This window comes from Octopus bimaculoides, chromosome 7, assembly GCF_046866305.1.
Source record: "Octopus bimaculoides isolate indiv1 chromosome 7, ASM4686630v1, whole genome shotgun sequence".
Lineage (NCBI taxonomy): Eukaryota > Metazoa > Mollusca > Cephalopoda > Octopoda > Octopodidae > Octopus > Octopus bimaculoides.
The window spans coordinates 19,007,633-19,030,388 of NC_142934.1; the positions used below are offsets into that span (position 1 = coordinate 19,007,633).

The 22,756-nt window shown below is 35.9% G+C and overlaps 2 protein-coding genes across 6 annotated transcripts; both read right to left on the minus strand.

Moving 5' to 3' along the window:
* Nucleotides 1-1,443: 1,443 nt before the first annotated feature.
* Nucleotides 1,444-7,497, minus strand: LOC106881349 (uncharacterized). Its single transcript, XM_052969305.2, has 2 exons — nt 6,554-7,497; nt 1,444-3,999 (listed from the first exon to the last, which is right to left on the minus strand). Exon 2 carries the CDS (start codon nt 3,767-3,769, stop codon nt 2,636-2,638), a length of 1,134 nt encoding a protein of 377 aa, XP_052825265.1. The 5' UTR covers nt 3,770-3,999; nt 6,554-7,497; the 3' UTR covers nt 1,444-2,635.
* Nucleotides 7,498-8,999: 1,502 nt separating this feature from the next.
* On the minus strand, nt 9,000-22,137 carry LOC106881359 (uncharacterized). 5 transcript variants are annotated; one of them, XM_052969314.2, is made up of 3 exons: nt 21,185-22,134; nt 19,063-19,165; nt 9,000-13,910 (listed from the first exon to the last, which is right to left on the minus strand). In XM_052969314.2, the coding sequence occupies exon 3, from the start codon at nt 12,919-12,921 to the stop codon at nt 11,686-11,688; it is 1,236 nt and encodes a 411-aa protein (XP_052825274.1). In that variant the 5' UTR covers nt 12,922-13,910; nt 19,063-19,165; nt 21,185-22,134; the 3' UTR covers nt 9,000-11,685. The 5 variants fall into 5 exon arrangements, 4 of the variants coding, with proteins under 4 accessions (XP_052825274.1, XP_052825275.1, XP_089211030.1 ...); XM_052969315.2 differs by lacking the exon at nt 21,185-22,134 and adding an exon at nt 20,088-20,287; XR_016242549.1 differs by having other exon boundaries at nt 12,944-13,910; nt 17,586-19,165; nt 21,185-22,137.
* Nucleotides 22,138-22,756: the final 619 nt, after the last annotated feature.

Sequence of the window (22,756 nt, forward strand, 5' to 3'; positions counted from 1 at the left end):
CACTGCACAGCACTCTTCGAAAGCATCTTTTTCTATAGTCTAATGTATGAATATATACGTGAGTTTGTGTATATGGGCACATTGTCTATATACCCAAACTCCCATATATATATTTTGTTGTTGGCACTCCGTCGGTTACGACATGGAGGGTTCCAGTTGATCCGATCAACAGAACAGCCTGCTCGTGAAATTAACGTGCAAGTGGCTGAGCACTCCACAGACACGTGTACCCTTAACGTAGTTCTCGGGGATATTCAGCGTGACACAGTGTGACAAGGCTGACCCTTTGAATTACAGGCACAACAGAAACAGAAAGTTGTGGTGAAAGAGTACAGCAGGGTTCACCACAATCCCCTGCCGGAGCCTCGTGGAGCTTTAGGTGTTTTTGCTCAATAAACACTCACAACGCCCGGTCTGGGAATCGAAACCGCGATCCTATGACCGCGAGTCTGCTGCCCTAACCACTGGGCCATTGCGCCTCCACCATATATATATATATATATATATATATATATATATATATATATATATATATATATATATATATATATATATATATATATATATATATATATATATATATATATATATATATATATATATATATATATATATATATATATATATATATATATATATATATATATATATATATATGTGCATGTATGTGTGTATATCTTTCTCTTTCTTTCACCATGGCTATTTATGATTCTCCTGATTAATATCCAGATATAAACACTTCATCCTACTGTGATTTTCGTATTATAAGTTTTTTTTTCTCCGTCTGCCTAATTTCTAATACCTCACATGTCTATCTAACATGTAAATCCTTATAATTACTATTTAGCAAATGAAACATGTAATGGAGAATAAATAATACCAAAAAACTTCCGCATTCCTGTTTTGTTATAGTCTTAAATTAAAATAAAAACTGAGCAGACAAGGATGATGGGGAGGGGAATGTCATAAGAGCTATACCTATTTCTTAGTGGTAAACTTAATTCAGCACAAAATTTAACACCACAACCTAGCTCTTACATGCCTTTAGCAGAATCCACTTTGTTGCTAGTATTTTCTGGTCTAAGGATAACTTGCTGTCTTCATATACTGCTTCCAATTGCAGCAACATAAAACTTGTAGTGTATTCTCTTTCTCTAATAAGTCTTAGCAGATCTGTGAAAAGTCATGGGTGCAGCTTTTCCGTCTTGGACTAAGCCACAACAAAACATGTTATTTAAATCAAAGGTGTAAATTTTGTCACCAGTTTGGGTATATTTTGCAGTTATATAAGATAGTGTTGGGAGTTTATTTTGCCAAGGATCATCATCATCATCGTTTAACAGCTGTTTTCCGTGTGGGCATGGGTTGGTCAGCTTGACAGGAGCTGGTCAGCCAGAGAACCATCCAGGCTCCAGTTGTCGGTTTTGGCATGGTTTCTATGGCTGGATGCCCTTCCTAATGCCAACCACTTCACAGAGAGTTCTAGGTACTTTTTATGTGCCACCAGAATGAGTGCATTTATGTAGCACTGGCATGAGTGCATTCTATGTGGCACCAGCACCTGCAAGACAAAGGTTTCTCGGCTGGGAGATGGTGTAGGGACGTGGCCATAAAGGACATGCCTGTATGTATGGATGGCTACAATTTTACTTAGCTTGACGTGTCTTCTCAAGTACAGCAAATAGCCACAAGTCATTGTCATCCTTGCCATGTGGCCCTTGTCATCCCTGCCATGTGGCCCAGTGTCTGAAGATCCTTTCTCATCACTTCATCCCTCATCTTCCACAGGTTCCCTCCATAATTAGAGATTGCGTTCCCACCACAATTAGAGATTGAGGTCTCTCACATATTAAAAGACAACCAGTGTAAATAAATCAAATGATTACTCAAAGAGAGAGTTTACCAATAGTTGTCACATAAATTTGAATTTTTTTCCAGTGTAAATACATTTTAACTATTTATAAAAGAAATTTAGTCATAGATTTAATGGAAATAAGGCTTCTACCCTGACTGAGTATATCTGTGTAAGACGTTTCCTTTAGACAATGATTTTGTTGTTGTTGGCACTCCATAGGTTACGACGTGGAGGGTTCCAGTTGATCCGATCAATGGAACAGCCTGCTCGTGAAATTAACGTGCAAGTGGCTGAGCACTCCACAGACACGCGTACCTGTAACGTAGTTCTCGGGGATATTCAGCATGACACAGTGTGACAAGGCTGACCCTTTGAATTACAGGCACAACAGAAACAGGAAGTAAGAGAAAGTTGTGGTGAAAGAGTACAGCAGGGTTCGCCACCATCCCCTGCCAGAGCCTCGTGGAGCTTTAGGTGTTTTCGCTCAATAAACACTCACAACGCCCGGTCTGGGAATCGAAACCGCGAGTCCGCTCCCCTAACCACTGGGCCATTGCACTTCCACACACAATGATTTACAATGGATCATAAGGACATGCTTTTAATTGTGTTAAAAACGTTTATGGCAAAATAATCAACTAATTTGGGATAACAGTTTCTCACAGGTTATCAATAGTAATATGATTTCTCTCCAGTGCAAATATTTATATAGCAAAAATGAAATAGCTACTTTAAGAGAAAAAGTACATGTAAATTTTTTTAAATATCTTTTGGTAGAAATTATATTAGTGACTGTTCCTCTCTTGTGTGGATACTTCTGTGTTTGGTTACTTGAAATCTATAAGAGAATGATTTGCCACAGATATCACAGCCATGTGGCTTCTCACCTGTATGAATTTTTTTATGTCTAGTTACATGCCTTCTTTCAGAAAAGGATTTCCCACAGGTATCACAGCTATATGGCTTCTCTCCTGTGTGAATATGTTGGTGTGTAGTTAAATGACTCTTTTGAGTAAATGAATTACCACAAATATCACAGCTATATGGCTTCTCTCCCGTGTGAACATTTTGATGTGTTTTTAAGTGACCCTTCTGAGAAAATGATTTGTCACATACGTCACATTGAAAGGGTTTCTCACCAGTATGAATACGTACATGTTTTGTTAAGGGACTTCTTTCAGAGAATGCTTTACCACATATATCACACTGAAATGGTTTCTCTACTGTATGAATACGTATGTGTTCAGTTAAGATATTTATATGAGAGAATAATTTACCACAGATATCACAGTGATGTCTCTCTTCTCCTTGAATACATTTGTGTGAAGTGAGGTAACGTTTTTGAGAGAATGATTTTTCACAGATATCACAGTGATATGGTTTCTCCCCTGTATGAATTCGTTTGTGTTTAGTTACTTGGTTGGTATCAGTAAATGATTTACCACATATATCACAGTTGTACGGCTTCTCTCCTGTGTGCATATATTTGTGTGTAGTTAAAACAGTTTTTTGAGAAAATGATTTACCACATACATCACAGTGATATGGCTTCTCATCTGTATGAATACGTTTATGTATAGTTAAGGAACTTTTCTGTGAAAATAATTTATCACATATATCACACTGATATGGTTTCTCTCCGGTGTGAATCAGTACATGCTTACTTAAGTTACTTTTTTCTGAGAATGATTTACCACAGATATCACAGTGATATGGATGCTTTCCCGTATGAATATATTGGTGTGTAGTTAAGTAACGTTTCTGAGCAAATGATTTATCACATGTGTCACAGTGATATGGTTTCTCTCCAGTATGAATACGTACGTGTTTAGTTAAGTTACATTTTTCAGAGAATGATTTACCACAGGTATCACAGTGATATGTTTTTTCTCTAGTATGAGATAAACTGCTCATAGCAAATATTTTACCACAAATGTTTTATGAAGTATTGGTTTTTGTCAACTAATTTATCTCAAATAACTCAATTCTTGATGCATTCATTTGTGCTGAATTAATTCATTTCCACATTAATGTTAAAGAGAGATGATTTATTCACTTTCACTTCAGTGTCTGAGAGAATAATGTATGCTTCATAATTTCTTTGTCGTATACAATTTCATCTCAAAGCTCTCTGGTTTGATAACCTGAAATAAGAAATAATGTATATATAACAGAAAATTATTTGAAAAATGGAGAAAAAAAAAGATGTTGATTCCTAAAGATTATTAACATGATTCAGTTTCATAAACGAGTTACACTAATTTAGCCTGCTGTTAATTGATTTGTAGAAATTAGCAATACTGATCTATTATTTCAGACAAATCATGCCTTCACCTAGCTGAAGATTACAGGCAGTGGTTAGTCATATTGAAGAATGGCATTAAAGAGTTTGGACATGCTGCACTCTCTCTCCTGCTTCATCTGTATCTGTACGTTAGTAGATTCTAGTATTAGCCATGAGCAGACTAAGCTGGGATGAAACAATTGCTTTTCCTCTACATTGAATGCAGTCATCATTGGTAATGTGCATCCAAGCATACTGTTTAGCTTAACGAAGCCATTGATTCTGGTGCTATATTTGTGTATTAATGTTTCTTATGATTGTTGGGACTAAGTGAGTAAGGTATGTTCTTTGGATGGTGATGTTGCAATATTTTGAGGTGTTATAGAAAAGTGTCTTTGTCTGAAGTTAATTTTTTTTTATGTAGTGGTAGTGACTGCTTGTAGTTGCTGCAGGTGGCTCTCCATGTTTCAGAGCCATACAAAAGCACAGATAATAAGCAGAGTTGGTGCAATTGCTGCATACAAAGCCTATCTTCACTATTAGCCAGCCTATGATCCCACTAACATTTCTTGTGCATTCATTGTTTAAACTGAGCACACTCTGTGTTATTTCTGCCACCTTTTTCCAACATATCAAACACGGCCGTTTCCCTAGTGTTTACCTACTTACTAAAACTTTAGTCTTTGCTAAGTTTAAGGACTTTCAATTACAGTAAGAGGATCTTTTTGGTTTGATGGGCAACACTTGTTTTTTTAACGAAACACTTTCAAACTTGGGACACTGGTAGAATGTGTCATATAAAACAACTTTTTCTCTTAGCCTTCTTAACAAAAAATTGTACATCGCAAGTTATTTCATGTTAAAGTTGTCGTATTTCTGTAATTTCAACCGATCACTGACGTCTATTCAGCTGAATACAGTTACTGCTGCGGCGGTGTATATGGTATTAATCCCTTGTTGACATATTTCATCCGTTTTTTTTCGTTTGTTTTCTTTTGAAGCAGACAAAATTACAGAAAAATGGTAATTTATACGCATATATTGTCTATATAATAAATTACGCTGTGCGTATCTGTGTTTGTAACAATTTTTCGCTAGTACTCAGTAACACATTTTCTAAATGATGGTAGAGTTTGATTTGAAGAAGATTCGGCTGCTATTATGCTTGAATTACACTATTCTACTTCTTTCAGTTGATTGAATAATAGCTAATAAGGGGAAAAAGCCATCAAAATACTTGAATATTGCCTGCACTTGTTATTGGAGCTGGCAGAATTATTAATGCACCTCCACCAAGTGCTTCATTTCCTAGAAATAGCAGCCAAATCTTCTTCAAATCAAACTCAGAATTATTAATGCACCTCCACCAAGTGCTTCATTTCCTAGAATTATCAGCCAAATCTTATTCAAATCAAACTAGAGTTTGATTTGAATAAGATTTGGCTGATAATTCTAGGAAATGAAGCACTTGGTGGAGGTGCATTAATAATTCTGCCAGCTCCAATAACAAGTGCAAGCAATAGTCAAGTATTTTGATGACCTTTTTCCCCTTATTAGCTACAAAATTTTTTATCTGTTCTATAACACAAAATATACAAGTATACGAAGTTTGAAAGTGTTTCGGTACCAAAAACACTACGTAAAACATAAATGAAAAATGTTGCCCGTCAAACCAAAAAGATCCCAGTAAGAAACCATCAGCATACGGGAGTTCCTATTCTACAGCCGGTCTTAAAACACTTTTTGCTATGGTTCTTGGGAACTATAATAATTACAACGAATGCAAACAAAATACACTTCAAATGCAAAACACTCCCCACACACACACATCCTCTAATCTTCATTACGTTAATTTTTATTTAAAAAAAGGTTTTGGCAGATACTTAATACCTGATGTTCGAAGCATTTTTTTTTAAAGCATAATAAAAAGAGAGGGGTTGTTATAAATACGATTAAACGAATAAGCCGCACAAACGTATAGTAATGTACACATTTGTAAAAGCAGAATTTTTTTTTTTAAATGCTAGGTAATGCAGAGAGATTTAAAAAAAAAAAAGGATCAGATGTAATTAAGGACATAACAGGCGTACTCCAACTTCAATAGCGTATATTCAAGGTAAAAAAGTTTTTAAATGCATTACAGCTTATGAGAAACCCAACATCGCATAGACCTGGTGTGATTTTATGAGATGTTTTTTTAGTGGGGGAAAAAGTGTCATCAAATAAAGTAATAGGGCAATTATACAGTTTAGACCCAACTAATCCATCCAAACATCAGCTTTACTCTCGTAGGCTCACTGCTTTCTTTATTTTCTTTTCCATTTATCTTTCTTGGTAAAATACACAGAAAAAGGACACTGACTATGGTGATACATTAACCAGACTATAAACATTGATGCATTAATAACACTTACAAATAAACGGAGTCCGAAAGTGATATCTGGGAGATGTCCTGAATACAGTCTGATTTAGTCTACAAGAGTACACTAACCCTCGCGACACTCAAGTTTCTGATCTTGAAATTTCCTTTATATACGACAAATCATAAAGAAGACACCATCAGAATTCATACAGCTAATTATTAAAGACCTCTACCTCAGATAAACCTCATAACTAATGTTTACAATAAACAAGGGAACCAACTCTGTCATTATCTGAGAGATGTGTGTGTATGAGTGAAAGTGACAGGTAAACAGCTGAGTCCTTCTATTCTCCACTTCGGGATTAATGAAATTTGGATCTAGAGAACATCACAGATAGCTGACGGCAACGTGTTTAGTTTTAGTCTAAAATCACAATTAACTATTGATGTTGTTGATGCTTAACCTAAGGTCAACTCTAGAGTCGGACTGTGATTCAAAGTATTTTTTTCGTAGCTATTCTGTCTACCACTTTTTTTAAAAAATTAAATTAATAAGTATGTACTTCTAAGATGCTAGAACAGTACTTCTCAAAGTTTTTGTTTTTTACTGTCTCTCCTTTTCTTTCACTAAATATTAAATATACCACAAAAGATTGCTATCGAGATGATCGCCATTAAAAGACAACACATAAGTCATTTCATCAGTTTATATTATGTCAAAACAACATTCCGGTAATCTTCCAGTTTCGGGAGGTAAAAAAAAAGTAAATAAGAATACAAGGGAAATAACTTAACGTCTTACTACTATTATCCGTACTCTCCTCACCCCACCCGTTCGCGAGCGCGCATTCTTCATATTCGTTCACAGCAAGTTGTTTTACACCTATTACACTAATTTATTATTTTTATTTTTGAGCTCGGGTCAAACGCTTTAGTTTGACTGTTATTTCTCTATACTGGAAGATTACCATAAGTTGTTGTGCAGCCAGTACTATGATATTCAATCTCGTGTGTGATTTATATATAAACAGTTGACTTCAATCACGTGTGTGATTTTATTTATAAACAGCTAAAAAAAAAACATTTCAGAGTAGTACGGATAATACTAGTAAGACGTTAAGTTATTTCCCTTGTATTTTATTTACTTTTTTTCACTCCCGAAACTGGAAGATTACCCAACATTCCAAATACTAATACAACCAGATGATTCGCACACAATAAACAATTGGAAATGCTTTTGAAAATTAAGGTAATTAAAAGATGCATCTATCACCTCCTTTATCCCCAGCGCCCATAAAAAAATGTTCCACGCCACATTACCGGCTGAGGTGCTGCCCACTTTTCCAAAGTACTGTGTTAGTGATTTGAACGGGGAATTGGCTGCTATTTCTAGCATGTCAATGTAGATGTTCGTTCATTTGGGTCATTTAAAATTCTTAATGTTATGATTAACATGTTAAATATTCAATAGGAGAAAGAATCAACTTCATCAAAATCTGTTTACGCCATGAATAATCTTGAAGTGGAGGGACGATAATTAGCTTTATTTCAATGTTTGGCTATATTTGCAATGAAACGAGATATTTAAAAAACATTAATCTACCGTTAGATACAACGGAGAGCACCATGTCTTGCTCTGACTTCTTAGATTCGGCAGAATCATCCAATCCATGCCAGTACTGAGAACAGACATAAAAGGAAGAACATGAAAGAAAAAGTTATGTAAAATTTTTTGCCAGAATAAAGTGCAAAATTATAATTAAAATGGGGTTCCTCTGAAGAACCTCTGGAATAATGTTACTTGATAGAATGCATAGCTGAAAGATCAGGGAGTTTTTCCAGGTTGAGCCTCTTTTCTCCACAATAAGAGGTAACAGCTCTGGGTACTATGGACAAGTGATTAGAATGTTACAGGAAATAATCATAAAATAGATTCTTCAAGCCAAGCCAACCAGCAGGAGATTTAAGGGTGGTCCAAGAATGATATGGTCGAATAATATCCAGTCTCACTTGGGAAACCAACCAGAAAGTCTAATGATGTTTACTTCTGATAGGACACTATGGAGAGGTGCCTGAGGTCCTCTACCCAACAACCCTCCCAGGAATAATAGGCAGAGACAGGTGGGTAGAAAATTAAAATGATTAAAGGGAAATAATTTCAATGGGCCAATACCATTTATTACTCCTCTGCATGTAAAAATTTATCCAAGGATTTGCAAACTTTCTTAGACTGTACTATGTTGTTGAGGCCTGATAAACTGAAACATGTTCATAGTTGTCTTTCGTCTACAAATAAAATAAGAGGGAGTAGTTTTATACTTAGTTACTTATATGTTATTGAAATTGAGACATGCTCCAGTCAAATGATCTTGTAGACTTGAGACATTTTTTTTCTTTTTTAATATTTGCATTTGATGGAATCCTATAAGATATTGCAGTAGAATCTTCAGAACAAATAAAAAGTCACTTGCAGAAAACAAAAAAAAAAAAGGAAAAACTTATGCAAAATGATAAGTTACAAATTTATTTGATAGTTCACAATATATAAATAGTTATTATTAGGTTTACAATTAGGGTTAGGGTTATTACATCATTAATTGTAAGACTTTAATGGAATGGTAACTATTAATAGTAATAAAATAATGATACACATGCCTATTTGTAATTAGACTAGGAGTTAAAAATAATCTACAGTTAATTTACTTTAGATTAACTTGGGCAACTAAAGCCTTGTGAGTGGATTTGGTTGAAGGCAGTCTGTCAGTTTGCCTGCCTACCTGTCTGTGAGAAAAAAAAAAGGATGAAAGATCCTACCCAAGCCATAGGCTCATAAGGCTAGTTTCCTGGTTTCTGTGGCTAATACATTCCCTGCTGGATAGGATGCTAGTCCATCACAGGAATACTCATTTTTGCCAGCTGAGTGGACTGGAGCAATGTGAAATGGAGTGTTCTGCTCTAGAATACAACACATTGGCCAGTCCAGGAAATGAAACCACAAACTTATGGTCATAAGTGCAATGCCTTTAACCACTAAGCTGCATGCCTCCACATCTACCTATATATGTAGATGTGTGTGTATGTCTACTAGTAATGATACCATGTGATAGTTTAGCAGTAAAGATGCATTACCATCATACAAGCAGTATCACTTGTTTCCAATTTTCTGTTAAAACATGTCTGGCAATGGTGAAATATTGCATTGCTTGGAAATAAGGGTTGATGGCAGGAAGGGCATCCAGCTGTATAAAATCTGTCTAAATGAATTCCATCTGACCCATGCAAGAATGGAAAAGTGAACATTTAAAACAGTGATGAATACTGTCACATATTTTAAACAGCAAATCACTTTTGTGTGAAAGGCAACTTTTTATAAAAGATTATTTAGGCCTTTCTAAATGAATAAAGAAATATATAATGAAGAGTGATGAAGTGATTTATCAGGATGCATGGATTCATCATCATCATCATCATCGTTTAACGTCCGCTTTCCATGCTAGCATGGGTTGGACGATTTGACTGAGGACTGGTGAAACCGGATGGCAACACCAGGCTCCAATCTGATCTGGCAGAGTTTCTACAGCTGGATGCCCTTCCTAACGCCAACCACTCAGAGAGTGTAGTGGGTACTTTTACGTGTCACCCGCACAAAGGCCAGTCAAGCAGTACTGGCAACGGATTGATGACAAAAATTGAGATCAGTGATTGTATGATGTCTAATAGATTTGTCCAACTCATGATATAGAAAAACTGAAGTTCACACATTGATGAGGACAATGATTCACAACTTATATTTTTTTATTAACTAAATGTTAAAACATACAAGTTTACATTGTTTAACCACCGGATCTCTGGAGTAACATTATTCAACAGGGTTCACAGCTCGGAGATCAGGGATTCTTTCCAGGTTGAGCCACTATTTCTCCACACTGAGAGGTCACAGCTCTGGTACTATGGACATGTGATCAGAATGTTCTGGGAATGAATCACAAGGCAGATTCTTCAGGCCAAGACAACTGGCAGGTGACCTAGGAATAGACCCAGAATGAGATGGCTGGATAGTATCCATAGACTCAGTTGGTCATATTTGGGAATCCAGCTGGAAAGTCTGATGATGGTTGCTTCTGAGATGATACTATGGAAGAGGTGCCTGAGGACTTTAAACCCATGATCCACCCAGGAATAGTGGGTGGAGAAGATGGATGGATGGATAAATCAGCCTTGATATCAAATGCAACACTGTTTTTACCAAATTTCTCAAGGATGATGAACTACTGATGAGTATCATAATAATAGAACAAGTCCTCAATAAATTTGATTCTATGGAAGCAAAACTAGTGGCTACTGAGGAGGGAGATGGACTGAAGTTGTCAAGCCTCATGGCATTGTTGATCTGGAGTGATTGGCATTTCTTTTGTACTTGACATGTATATGTGAATGGTAGAAAGGATAGGAAAAGTTTGCAATGGGGAGTTGGATGCAAACTGGGCAGCAAATATGGAAGTTTTCACAGAGCCATCAAAGTTAAGGGGTAGTGAATAGGATTGAGGATTCTACAAACTTGGTAAAAATTCTTTATGAAAGGACCAGTACTAAATACAATCTAAGAGGGTAGTAAGCTTCAGGCTGGGAAATGAGCAAAAGGTATTTTGCTTTATGGTTAGTAGTCTAGCATGAGGTGCAGAAGCACGTGAAATCCATCCAGTTAGTGGTGGTCAGTGACTTATTTTCAGGCATTGTTAACTATGTTCCTTGCCTTAGGTGTGGCAGCGCAACTTTGTGTGAACCATTTGGATGGAAGCTTTGAGATGTGTGGGATGTAGAAGGACATCCTTATGAGAATGGTTTCAATGACCTGCTTAGCTTTCTGGGATTGGTTAGAGGTGCAAAATAATGCACAATCCAATATGTGCAGAGATGTCTGAATAAACTCATAACATGAGTAAAGACTACATGTAAAGAATGTTTTGTTTAGACACAAATCTGATAGAGATACACTCTCTTCTTCATCTGTGGTTCAGAAAGATTAATTTTGTTTTAGATAATAATTTACCATACATAATCATAACGATATGGTTTTTCTCTCGTGGGAACAACTCTATACCAAGATACATGGCTACTTTTAGAGAACAAGTTCATGTGAATTAAAAAGAAAATCTCAGAGGATGATATGATTTAAAATGGACGTCAGGGACTGTGTTTGTCTCCTGTATGAGTATGTTCATGTTTGATTACCTGATACCTATAGGAGAATGATTTACCACAAATATCACAGCTGTGTGGCTTCTCTCCTGTATGGATTTTTTTGTGTCTGGTTACATGATTTCTTTCAGAAAATGATTTACCACAGATATCACAGCTATATGGTTTCTCTCCTGTATGAATATGTAGATGTGTTGTTAAGTGGCCACTTTGAGAAAATGATTTATCACATATTTCACACTGATAGGGTTTCTCTCCTGTATGAATACGTACATGTTTGCTTAAATTATTTCTTTCAGAAAATGCTTTACCACAAGTATCACACTTATATGGTTTTTCACCTGTATGAATACGTATGTGTAGTGTCAAGATGTATCTCTGAGCAAATGACTCACCACAGATATCACAGTGATATGGCTTTTCTCCTCCATGAATAAACTTGTGTGAAGTTAAGTTACTTTTCCGAGAGAATGACTTATGACAGATATCACAGAGATATGGTTTTTCTCCTGTGTGAACCCGTTTGTGCTTGGTTACTTGGTGTGTATCAGTGAAGGTTTTACCACAGATATCACAGTGATATGGTTTTTCTCCTGTATGTATGTATTTATGTGTAGTTAAATGACATTTTCTAGAGAATGATTTACCACAAGTATCACAGTGATATGGTTTCTCTCCTGTATGTATAAATCTGTGTGCATTCAAGTGAGATTTTAGAAAGAATGATTTATCACAGATATCACAATGATATGGCATCTCTCCAGTATGAATGCGTCTGTGTTGGGTTACCTGGCTTTTATCAGTGAATGCTTTATCACAGATATCACAGTGATATGGTTTCTCACCTGTATGAATATATTTATGTCTAGTTAAGCTGCCTCTTTGGGAGAATTTTTTCCCACAGACATCACACTGAAGTGAGTTTTTTCCTGTATGAAACAATTTACGAGATGTTAATAGACTTCTTTGAGATAATGATTTATTACTAATATCGGATTTGTATGATTTTTCTCCTGTATGAATACGTTTGTGTCGGGTTATTTGGCTTGTATCAGTGAATGACTTACCACAGATATCACAGTCATATGGCTTCTCTCCTGTATGAATATATTTATGTCTAGTTAAGTGACTTACTCGAGAGAATGATTTACCACAGATTTCACAAAGATATTGTTTCTCTCCTGTCTGAAGAAGTTCATGTTGAGATAACAAACTACTCATAGTGAATCTATTACAACAAATATTGATAATATGAATTATATATCCTTGGTGAATCAATTGATTTCTTATGATGAAGGACTTCACATTGATACAAAGATATGATTTATTCAGTTATTTTCAGTGTCTGAACACAAACATCAATATTTTCTTTCTACATTTCTTCTGAGACTTAAACAATTTCCTCTTCAAAACCTTCTACTTCCATCATATAGCACAAAATTATTTTTCCTGCTTTTTTTAATGTGATTTAGAACATATTTCTCTCACTATATCTTTCCACCACAACACTGTTGTCTTTGACATATTCCGAAGATGTTTCAAACAATCGATAACAAAATTATAAATAACAATATAATCACTTCTGAAGTAATTGATTCAAGAGAATTAATTAGAATAGAACTCAATCTTATAATAAAAAGTTTGTAAATTAGAAAAAAAAAAAAAAAAAAAAAAAAAGAACCAATAATAGCTAAAATATCTCTACTTGTCAACACAGATCCATACAAACATTCTTGTTCATTCAAATACTCAGTGAATTATTCAATCCAGCACGCATTTCAAGGTAGTTGATATTTATACTGAGGTTAGTTTCAGTTGAAAGGAAATCTTTCACAGTATTTGTAAATGAAAGATGAATGCTTGATAAAAAAAATTACTATATACTGTCAATAGAAGGTATTTGGGAAAAAGGTAGATTTACAAAGGTGTGTGAAAAAAATGAGGAAGATCAGATTTCAGAATGATGTGTTTCTAAGAAGTGGTGATAAAAAAAAAACCCAACGTAACTGGTGATTTGCTGTATTCCAACAAATCTGTGTTTGTTTCATAAAATATGCATTAAAATGCTGAGGATGATGATCTTGATGAATTCAACCAAGGATTTCTGCAAACATATGTTCTTCATAAAGTCTTCCTATTATCTTCAAAAATTGATGAACATATTGATGCATCTGAATTGTAAAGTCTTCAGGCCCATTTCACATGATATCCTGAAATAGAAAAACAGTATAATATACAAGATTATTTAATATTGGTTTTAAATTTTGGCACAAGGCCAGCAAGAGGGGGGGAGGAGGTAAGTTAATTACATCAACCTCGGTGTTCAACAGGTACTTATTTTATCAACTCCAAAAGGATGAAAGGCAAAGTTGATCTCAGCAGAATTTGAACTTAGAATGTGAAGACAGGCGAAATATTGCTTAGCATTTTGCCAGCATGCTAATGATTCTGCCAGTTCACTGCCTTAGCTAAGGGTTTTGTCCGGAATGCTGATGATTCTGCCAGCTCAAATAATCTTTTCTACTATAGGTACAAGGCTTGAAATTGTGAGGAGGGGGCAGGTCGATTACGTCAACCCCAGTGCTCGACTGGTACTTATTTTATCGATGCTGAGAGGATGACAGCCAAAAGCAATTACGACAGTATTTGAACTCAGAACGTAAAACCCAAAGAAATAAAAGTAATGATGATTTCTTTCATTTGCCACAAGGGTGACAATACAAAGACAGGCATGAAGAGCGAGGATTTGCATAGAATGGAATGAAGAAGAATATAGGGTACCACTAAAGCAGCACGGTCCCGAACGCGCAGTCGCGCGTCCGCGCTAGCTAGTCGTGAGTGGTCGGTCCTAACCCTAACCCGCGTGTGCAAATGAATGTGTTTAGGGTTAGGGTTAGGATCGACCACTCACGACTAGCTAGCGCGGACGCGCAACTGCGCGTTCGGGACCGTGCTGCTTTAGTAGTACCAGAATATAGGAAGTATACGTGGTATACCATTAACAAATGAAAAGAAGTACACATGATATAATAATAATACTTACAAACCAAATAATCCAAATGTAAAATATTGGTAGATGTCTTTTTACTGTCAGATTTAAAGTCTACGAAGGCAAACTAAGTGTCACCCGTACACAAAATATCACGATTTTGAATTTCTTTACCCACAAAAAAATCATAAAGCAGACATTAATAATGCTTTTGTGTCGACAATTATTATTAATTCCTACACAAGTTCACCTGACATCTGAATAAATAAGTGTATTTATTCTAAATAATGTTTGGAGATTATCGACAATAAGCTATCAGGGGAACAAACTCTTCCACCGCGCGCGCACCTGTGTTTGAGATAGAGAAACAGAATGAGAGAGAGAGAAAGATAAAGAGGGAAGGAGAGGAAAAGTGATAAGGGAGGCAGAGAAGGGGATAGACAGAGAGAAAGGGACAGACAGAGAGAAAGAGAGAAAATGGGTAAAACAGATAGATATAGGCGCAGGCACGTCTGTGTAGTCGAGAAGCTTGCTCTCGAGTCGTGCAGTCTTGGGTTCAGTCCCATTGCGCGGCACCGAGAGCAAGTGTCTTCTACTATAGCCCCAGGTCGCCAAAGCCTTGTGAGTGGATTTATTAGACGGAAACTGAAAGAAGCCCATCGTATACACACGTGCGTGCGTGTATGTGTCTTTGTGTTTGTCCTTCACCATCGTTTGACAACCGGTGTTGGTTTGTTTACGTCTTTGTAAAGGATATCAGTAGAATAACCCGGGGCTGTTCAATACCTTGTGAGTGAATATGGTAGATGGAGACTGTGTTGAAACCTGTCACATGTGTGTGAGTGTATTTGTCCCCATCTCCACCACTTGACAACCAGTGTTGGTTTTTTACATCCATATAACAGTGAATGGGTGAAAGAAGTTAATAGACTAAGTCCCACACTTAAAAAAATAAATAAGTATTGGGGATGATTTGTTCAACTAAACTATACAAGACGTGCTCCAGCATGACTGCAGACCAATAGTTGAAGCTAGTAAAAAAACAAAGAAAGATATAGGATGGAATTTTTTGTCTTTAGATTTCTTTTGATAAAATGTGATGTATTTACTTTTAAATAATGTTGAGTAATGTATGTGATGAATATGAAAACAAATGTGACCATGTAATTACTTTGTGATTATTTTGTGATTAAATAACAGACAAAATAAAACTATGACAGATTTATAGCAAATCAAAAACCTCCTTATTAACAATATACTGCAAGCATGTCGTTCGTTCGTTCGTTTAACGTCCGCTTTCCATGCTAGCATGGGTTGGACGATTTGACTGAGGACTGGTGAAACCGGATGGCAACACCTGGATCCAATCTGATTTGGCAGAGTTTCTACAGCTGGATGCCCTTCCTAACGCCAACTACTCAGAGAGTGTAGTGGGTGCTTTTACATGTCACCCGCACAAAGGCCAGTCAGGAGGTACTGGCAACGGTCACGCTCAAAATGGTGTATTTTATGTGACACCCGCACAAGAGTCAGTCCAGGGGCACTGGCAACGATCTCGCTCGAAAATCCTACAAAGGCCAGTCAGGCGGTACTGGCGACGGCCACGCTCGGAGGCAACGAAACCTAAGAACATGTGAGTTATTTATTTGACTGTATACTTGACTGTTATACTTGACAGACAAGTATAGAACTCTCTTGTAGGCTCATAATGCATTCAAGGATGAACGGCAAAGTCAACCTTGGCAGAATTTGAACTCAGAACGTAAAGACAGACGAAATACCGCTAAGCATTTTGCCTGGATGTCTATATGTGTAGTAACAATACTGTTGTAAAAGTTTGATAGTTGTCATAGAGACTTTAGTCTCTCTATCACCTTTCAACATAATTATATATGAAGAGACAATAGAACAATTAACAGTATAATAAAAAAGGTTTTATTTATGATGATGCTTGGTTTCACAATTCCTGTCATTCAGCTTAGCAGCCGCTGATTAGGTTGTAGTTTGGTAATGGAAGGTTAAGGGCTTCCTTAATGCCTGCCAGAGAAACAAGTAGCTATCACCATCAAAGGCATCGAGGTGAAGTGGTAATTCGTTGAGGAGCGAGGAGTTGTCACGTAGCAGGTCTGAGCTCAACTGCCTAACAAAAGTGAAACTCTCTCTTTAAGAACCGTTTTACTACGCATGCACACTCGAGGGGCTTCCGGTGGTGAAGTCCCCTGCGCATGCGCAGAATAGTACTTCCTCAATGGCGGCTATAATTTCGCACCACTACACTGTCTTGGATGAGAGAGCTGTATACTATTGTAGGTTTCACTTGAGCTATATAGTAGCTTAGTAGTTATTGGGAGACAAATATTTTGTGACCCCAAAGATACAGGTCTGTCTTTGTAATATAGCTGTTGACATGTCGAAGATATGTGATTGTAATGAAGACATGTGATCATCAGGGGAGATCAGTATTGGGGAGGTCTAGCGTTTGGAATAACCTTGAGGATTCTAGTTGACAGAAAATGTCTAGCACAAATATCGCAATGGTCATTAGCATTTTTATATATGTTTGTCTACACTGGCATCGGATGAGTCAATTAAAACCCAACTTCTCAGTAAATGTTCTCATCTATGAGGACATATAAAATATAGTTAAGCAGTTATTTTGCCACAGATTTCCTGTATACACAAATACAGACACTCTGATAAGTTTGAGATAAATTACAATTCTGACAGAATATTTTTCAATAAATATCAATATATAGTTTCCCACTTCCCCTCATGTTCAACTTTATGGGCAAAATAATGGCTAATTTGAGAGAATTAACTCATGTTTTTAGCTAGATGAATAACCACAAATATCAATGACAGTTTATCTTTTGCATGAAAGACTGTGTTTAATTACCTGAAATATATAAGGGTTTTAACAAACCACAGATATGCCCTCTCTTTAGTATATATTAGTGTCTGATTAAATGCCTTTTTTTGAGTGAAAGCTTTATTACAAATATCACTAGGGTGGTTTTTCTCCAGTATGAGTACGTTGGTGTTTAGTTAACTGATTTCTTTCAGAAAATGATTTACTGCACACATCACACTGATATGGCTTCTCTCCAGTATGAATACGTTTGTGTCGAGTCACTTGGCTTCTGCCAGTGAATGATTTGCCACAGACATCACAGTCGTATGGCTTCTCTCCAGTATGAACAAGGTGGTGTGTAGTTAGGTGACCTCTTTGAGAAAATGATTTATCGCATATATCACACTGATAGGGTTTCTCCCCAGTATGAATACGTACATGTTTTATTAAGGGACTCCTTTCAGAGAATGCCTTTCCACAGATATCACACTTATATGGTTTCTCTCCTGTGTGAACACGTATGTGTGTAGTTAAAATATGGCTGTAAGAAAATGATTCACCACAAATATCACAGCGATATGGCTTTTCTCCTGCATGAATATTCTTGTGTGAAGTTAAGTTACTACTTCGAGAAAACGACTTCCCACAGATATCACAATGATATGGCGTCTCTCCTGTATGAACACGTTTGTGTATTATTAAGCTACAACTTTGGGAGTATGATTTATCACATATATCACAATGATATGGCTTTTCTCCTGTGTGAGTATGTTTGTGTATGGTCACGTAAGCTTTTTGAAAGAATGATTTACCACAGATATCACAGTGATATGGCTTCTTTCCTGTATGAATTTGAATGTGTTTATTCAGATTATTTTTCTTAGAAAAAGATTTACCACATGTATGACAGTCATGTGGCCTCTCTCCAATATGAACATGTTTATGAGATGTGAAAAGACTTCTTTGAAAGAATGACTGACCACAGATTTTGCAGAGATATGACTTCTCTTCTCTATGAATACATTTGTGTTGGGCTCCTCGACTTGTATCATATGGTTCACTACAGATTTCACAGGGATAGGATGTTTCTCCTGCGAGAATATTTTTGTGATCAGATAATGCATTGCTCATAATGAAACTTTTGCCACAAATATTGTTAGTATGAACTATTGATCCTCCAATAATTAATTTATGTTCAGTTAATTGATTTCTTATGATGAATGACTTCACACTAATGTCACATAGAAATGGTTTCTTCAGTATCTGATCACAGCATTTATACATATGTATATAATTACATTTTATACAATTTCTTCTTTAGAATTTCTATTTTCATCACATTATACGAAATCATTTTTCATTCTTTCCTTTACCTTATTTATAAGAAATATTTTTCTCCCTATAAGTTTGATATCACAGTTATCTTTGTCAATTTCTGAAAATGTTGCAGAAAAACCAAACAAATTATTTGAGTTAGTTGTTCCAATAGGATTAATTATGATAAACTTAAGCCAAGATTTACATGTAAAGGTTTCCGTGTATTCTTCATAAAGTCTTTCTTTCCTTTTCAAAAGATGATAAATATGTTGATGCAGCCAAAGTGAAAAATCTTTATATCCGATAACCTGAAATAAAGAAACAAATTCATGTATAAGAGTTAATTTAATACTAAGGTTGAAAGTTATAAAAACAGAAAAGAACCCAAAACAGTCATGTTTATACATTGGAGTGAAAAGGACTATCTACGCATCCTTAAGTAGAGGTACATACCTCTCTCTTTCTCTCTCTCTATATATATGTAGTGGATCTTGCATGCATGAAGTGGATTCGATCCACCATAGCCAAATTTAAATTAACACTACAACAGAACTTTTCCCACGGTGGAACAATGGTATATATATATATATATATATATATATATATATATATATATATATATATATATATATATATATATACGAGTATATATACAGGAGGTCACTAGGTGGACTGATAAAGTGCTAGAAGAAGATCACATGTCATGTGTCTACTAAGACCGAATAATTCTCAAAGGGAATTTAGCGAAGCAACAAAAAAAAAAAATGTTCTTTGCTTCTATGTAATACATTGGGAAAATGTATTTTATACCTTGTCAGTGAATTTTGTTTGTGGAAATTGTACAGAGGGTTAGTGTGTGTGCGTGCGCACATGTACTTGAATGTTGATATTCCATGGCTTGAGATGTCACAATCTGAGCGAAACTGATGTGATATTTACATTCCTTTTTGACATCATGAACGGTCATTTTGTATTTTCAATGACATGTGAATTAATATAAAAAAACAACCTTCACTCAAAAAATCGCAGAAATAACATCTGGTCATAAAATTATGCTGTAAATAAGACACCGTCTAATCCACAAGAAAACAGATATTAACGAACAAATATAAAATACGTAGATGCCAAGTAAATGATGTATGTATGTGTATATAGGTGTCTGTGGTATTTGCACATGTTTGTAGGCATACATATTTCTGCATGTAATTCCAATAAATCAGGATTGCTCACCCCAGAGAGTAGGAAAATGCACAATCTATGTTGAGGTGACAATTCAACCAATTGTGTACATTCGGTTTGTAGACAAGAGTTAGATCTTTCTTTGTTCGTGAATGCCGGCGAAAATAAGAGAAGGTTAATTATTCATTGATTGACCAAATTAATTACTTACAGTAGAATACAGCACTGTCAAATCATGACGTATGTAGTTTGTGATAAAAGGATATATATATATATATAGATATATATATATATATATATATATATATATATATATATATATATATATATATATATATATATAAAACAAATAATAAATGAGTATATGCATATATACGTACAGGTATGTGCATACCTACGTCTACCTGTATATATAGGTGCATATCTGGGTACAGGACATTGCAAACAAAACGTAGACAAGAAAATAATAATAACCAGAGTACAGAAAACACACAAGCCACATAGAGAACATTTTCCTTCATATAACCATATATGTGTGGTTGAACGGCCATAAAACTAATCTTTAATACAACATAATTGCTACATCAATCTCTTCGTAATATAAAACCTACGTATTTTATATTTTGTCGTTAATGTTAATTTTTCCCCATGGATTGGGTCTTACTTGCAGCACAATTTTTTGGCCAGATTGCAGATAACAGTGTCCCGAAAGGAACTGGGTGTTTGATGGAGTTGAACACAGCACAGCTAGATGTTGCCTTACCTACAGAGCAGACTGTGGATCCGACCAGGTACTAAATTGTTACCTGATGGGTGAGTTTCCTTAATCCAACTGATCCAAATTACACAGATGATCGAGTGGCAGTTGATATCAGATAAGCACATGTGGAGAGCTAAATTAAACAACCCAAAATAGCTTTACCGTAATATATAAATTGTATATCTTGGTACGTATATATAAGTGTCATTTTCTTCCCATTTACTTTCGTTTCGTTTGTTTAATTCCTTTTGTTAATAAAATCTCTCGTTTCGATCACTCATTAAAATAGTTAATAACTAGATATAATCAAACTAATGAAGTTCATAGGATAATCGTTTATTCCTTTGTCATCCCTTTTCTTTATATATATACATATATAAATACTTACAAATCAGTTTAGTCCGAATGTGTGCAGAATGGTAGATGCCCTCATATATTGAGTCTTAATGTGTTGTCCGCGAAAACAAAATCAGTCCCACCACACTCACAAAACTTCTTGGACTTGAAAATGCAAACAACAAAATAAACAAAGAAGACACTTATCAATGCCAATATTTCAGACCTCTACATAAGTTTATCTCACGTCTGATAACCGTGTGATAAACAATAATTATTGTTATTGGAGAGATTTCTACAATAAACTACCAGGGGAACTAACTCTTTTTCTTCTCTGCGAGAGAATGTGGTTGGCACTCCGTCGGTTACGACGACGAGTGTTCCAGTTGATCCGATCAACGGAACAGCCTGCTCGTGAAATTAACGTGAAAGTGGCTGAGCACTCCACAGACACGTGTACCCTTAACGTAGTTCTTGGGGAGGTTCAGCGTGACACAGTGTGGCCCCTTTGAAATACAGGTACAACAGAAACAGGAAGAAAGAGTGAGAGAAAGCTGTAGTGAAAGAGTACAGCAGGGTTCGCCACCATCCCCTGCCGGAGCCTCGTGGAGCTTTTAGGTATTTTCGCTCAATAAACACTCACAACGCCCGGTCTGAGAATCGAAACCGCGAGTCCGCTGCCCTAACCACAGGTCCATTGCGCCTCCACATTCTGCGAGAGACTAACTGTGAAAATGTTACAAACGCGAAGATTGAGATGGTTCCTTCTGTATTTTTAGAGAGCGTCACAAATAGCAAAGGGTTTTTATGCTTTTTAGTCCGTAAATACAATTAAATCTTGTTCTTGCCGAGGTCAACTTCGTCTTTCATCTAACTGGGGTCGATAAAATAACGTACCACTCAAGTACTTAGGTCGATTATATCAACTCACTTCATACCCTAAAAATTATTGGACTTATGTCTGAATTAGAGACCGTTATTTAAATCAGGGTAGCTCAAACTGAGTATACTTACTAAAGGCATTTTATTTATAACCGATGCGTCCTTTTTAAGATGCTTGTGGCATTTGACTGCTACTTCTAGCAGTAGTGACATTTGCACCTCACTTATCTGTTTGACATCTATTTCGTGTTATACTTTTGTTTCATGTCCACCTACAATAGCAAAGAGAGCTTCTACGTGGTTGCTGGACATGCTAGTAATAGCAGCCAAATTGTCCTCATATCCTGACCTATCGTCTTGAAAAACGAAAGGACATAGTGGGTAATGTAATCTTAGATACTCTCCCACCAAAAAACAGGATGGTCCTGGTTGGAACATCTATGATCATTTGTCTGTTGTTGCTTAATTCCAAGGTTGATCTGGAACTAAAGAACAGTATGTAAAAAATATACAAAGTTTCTTCAAACATCTTAAGGTAACAAATGCTAAATATTTAGGCATTAACCTTCACATCATTTCTTTTTTGCTATTTTCAAAAAAAAAATTGAAACAAATTGATAGTCAAATACCCTTTTAAAACATTTATAAAATTGAAACATAGGTGCTAAGTGAATATCTCATGTTAAATTAGTGGTACTCCAGTGACTCATCCACAAATTGATTGTTTGTTTTTGTCAACATC

Excerpts from the sequence above, each read along its gene's own strand:
- LOC106881349 (XM_052969305.2), bottom strand. The coding sequence starts at position 3,769 with ATGAGCAGTTTATCTCATACTAGAGAAAAAACATATCACTGTGATACC.
- LOC106881359 (XM_052969314.2), bottom strand. The coding sequence starts at position 12,921 with ATGAGTAGTTTGTTATCTCAACATGAACTTCTTCAGACAGGAGAGAAA.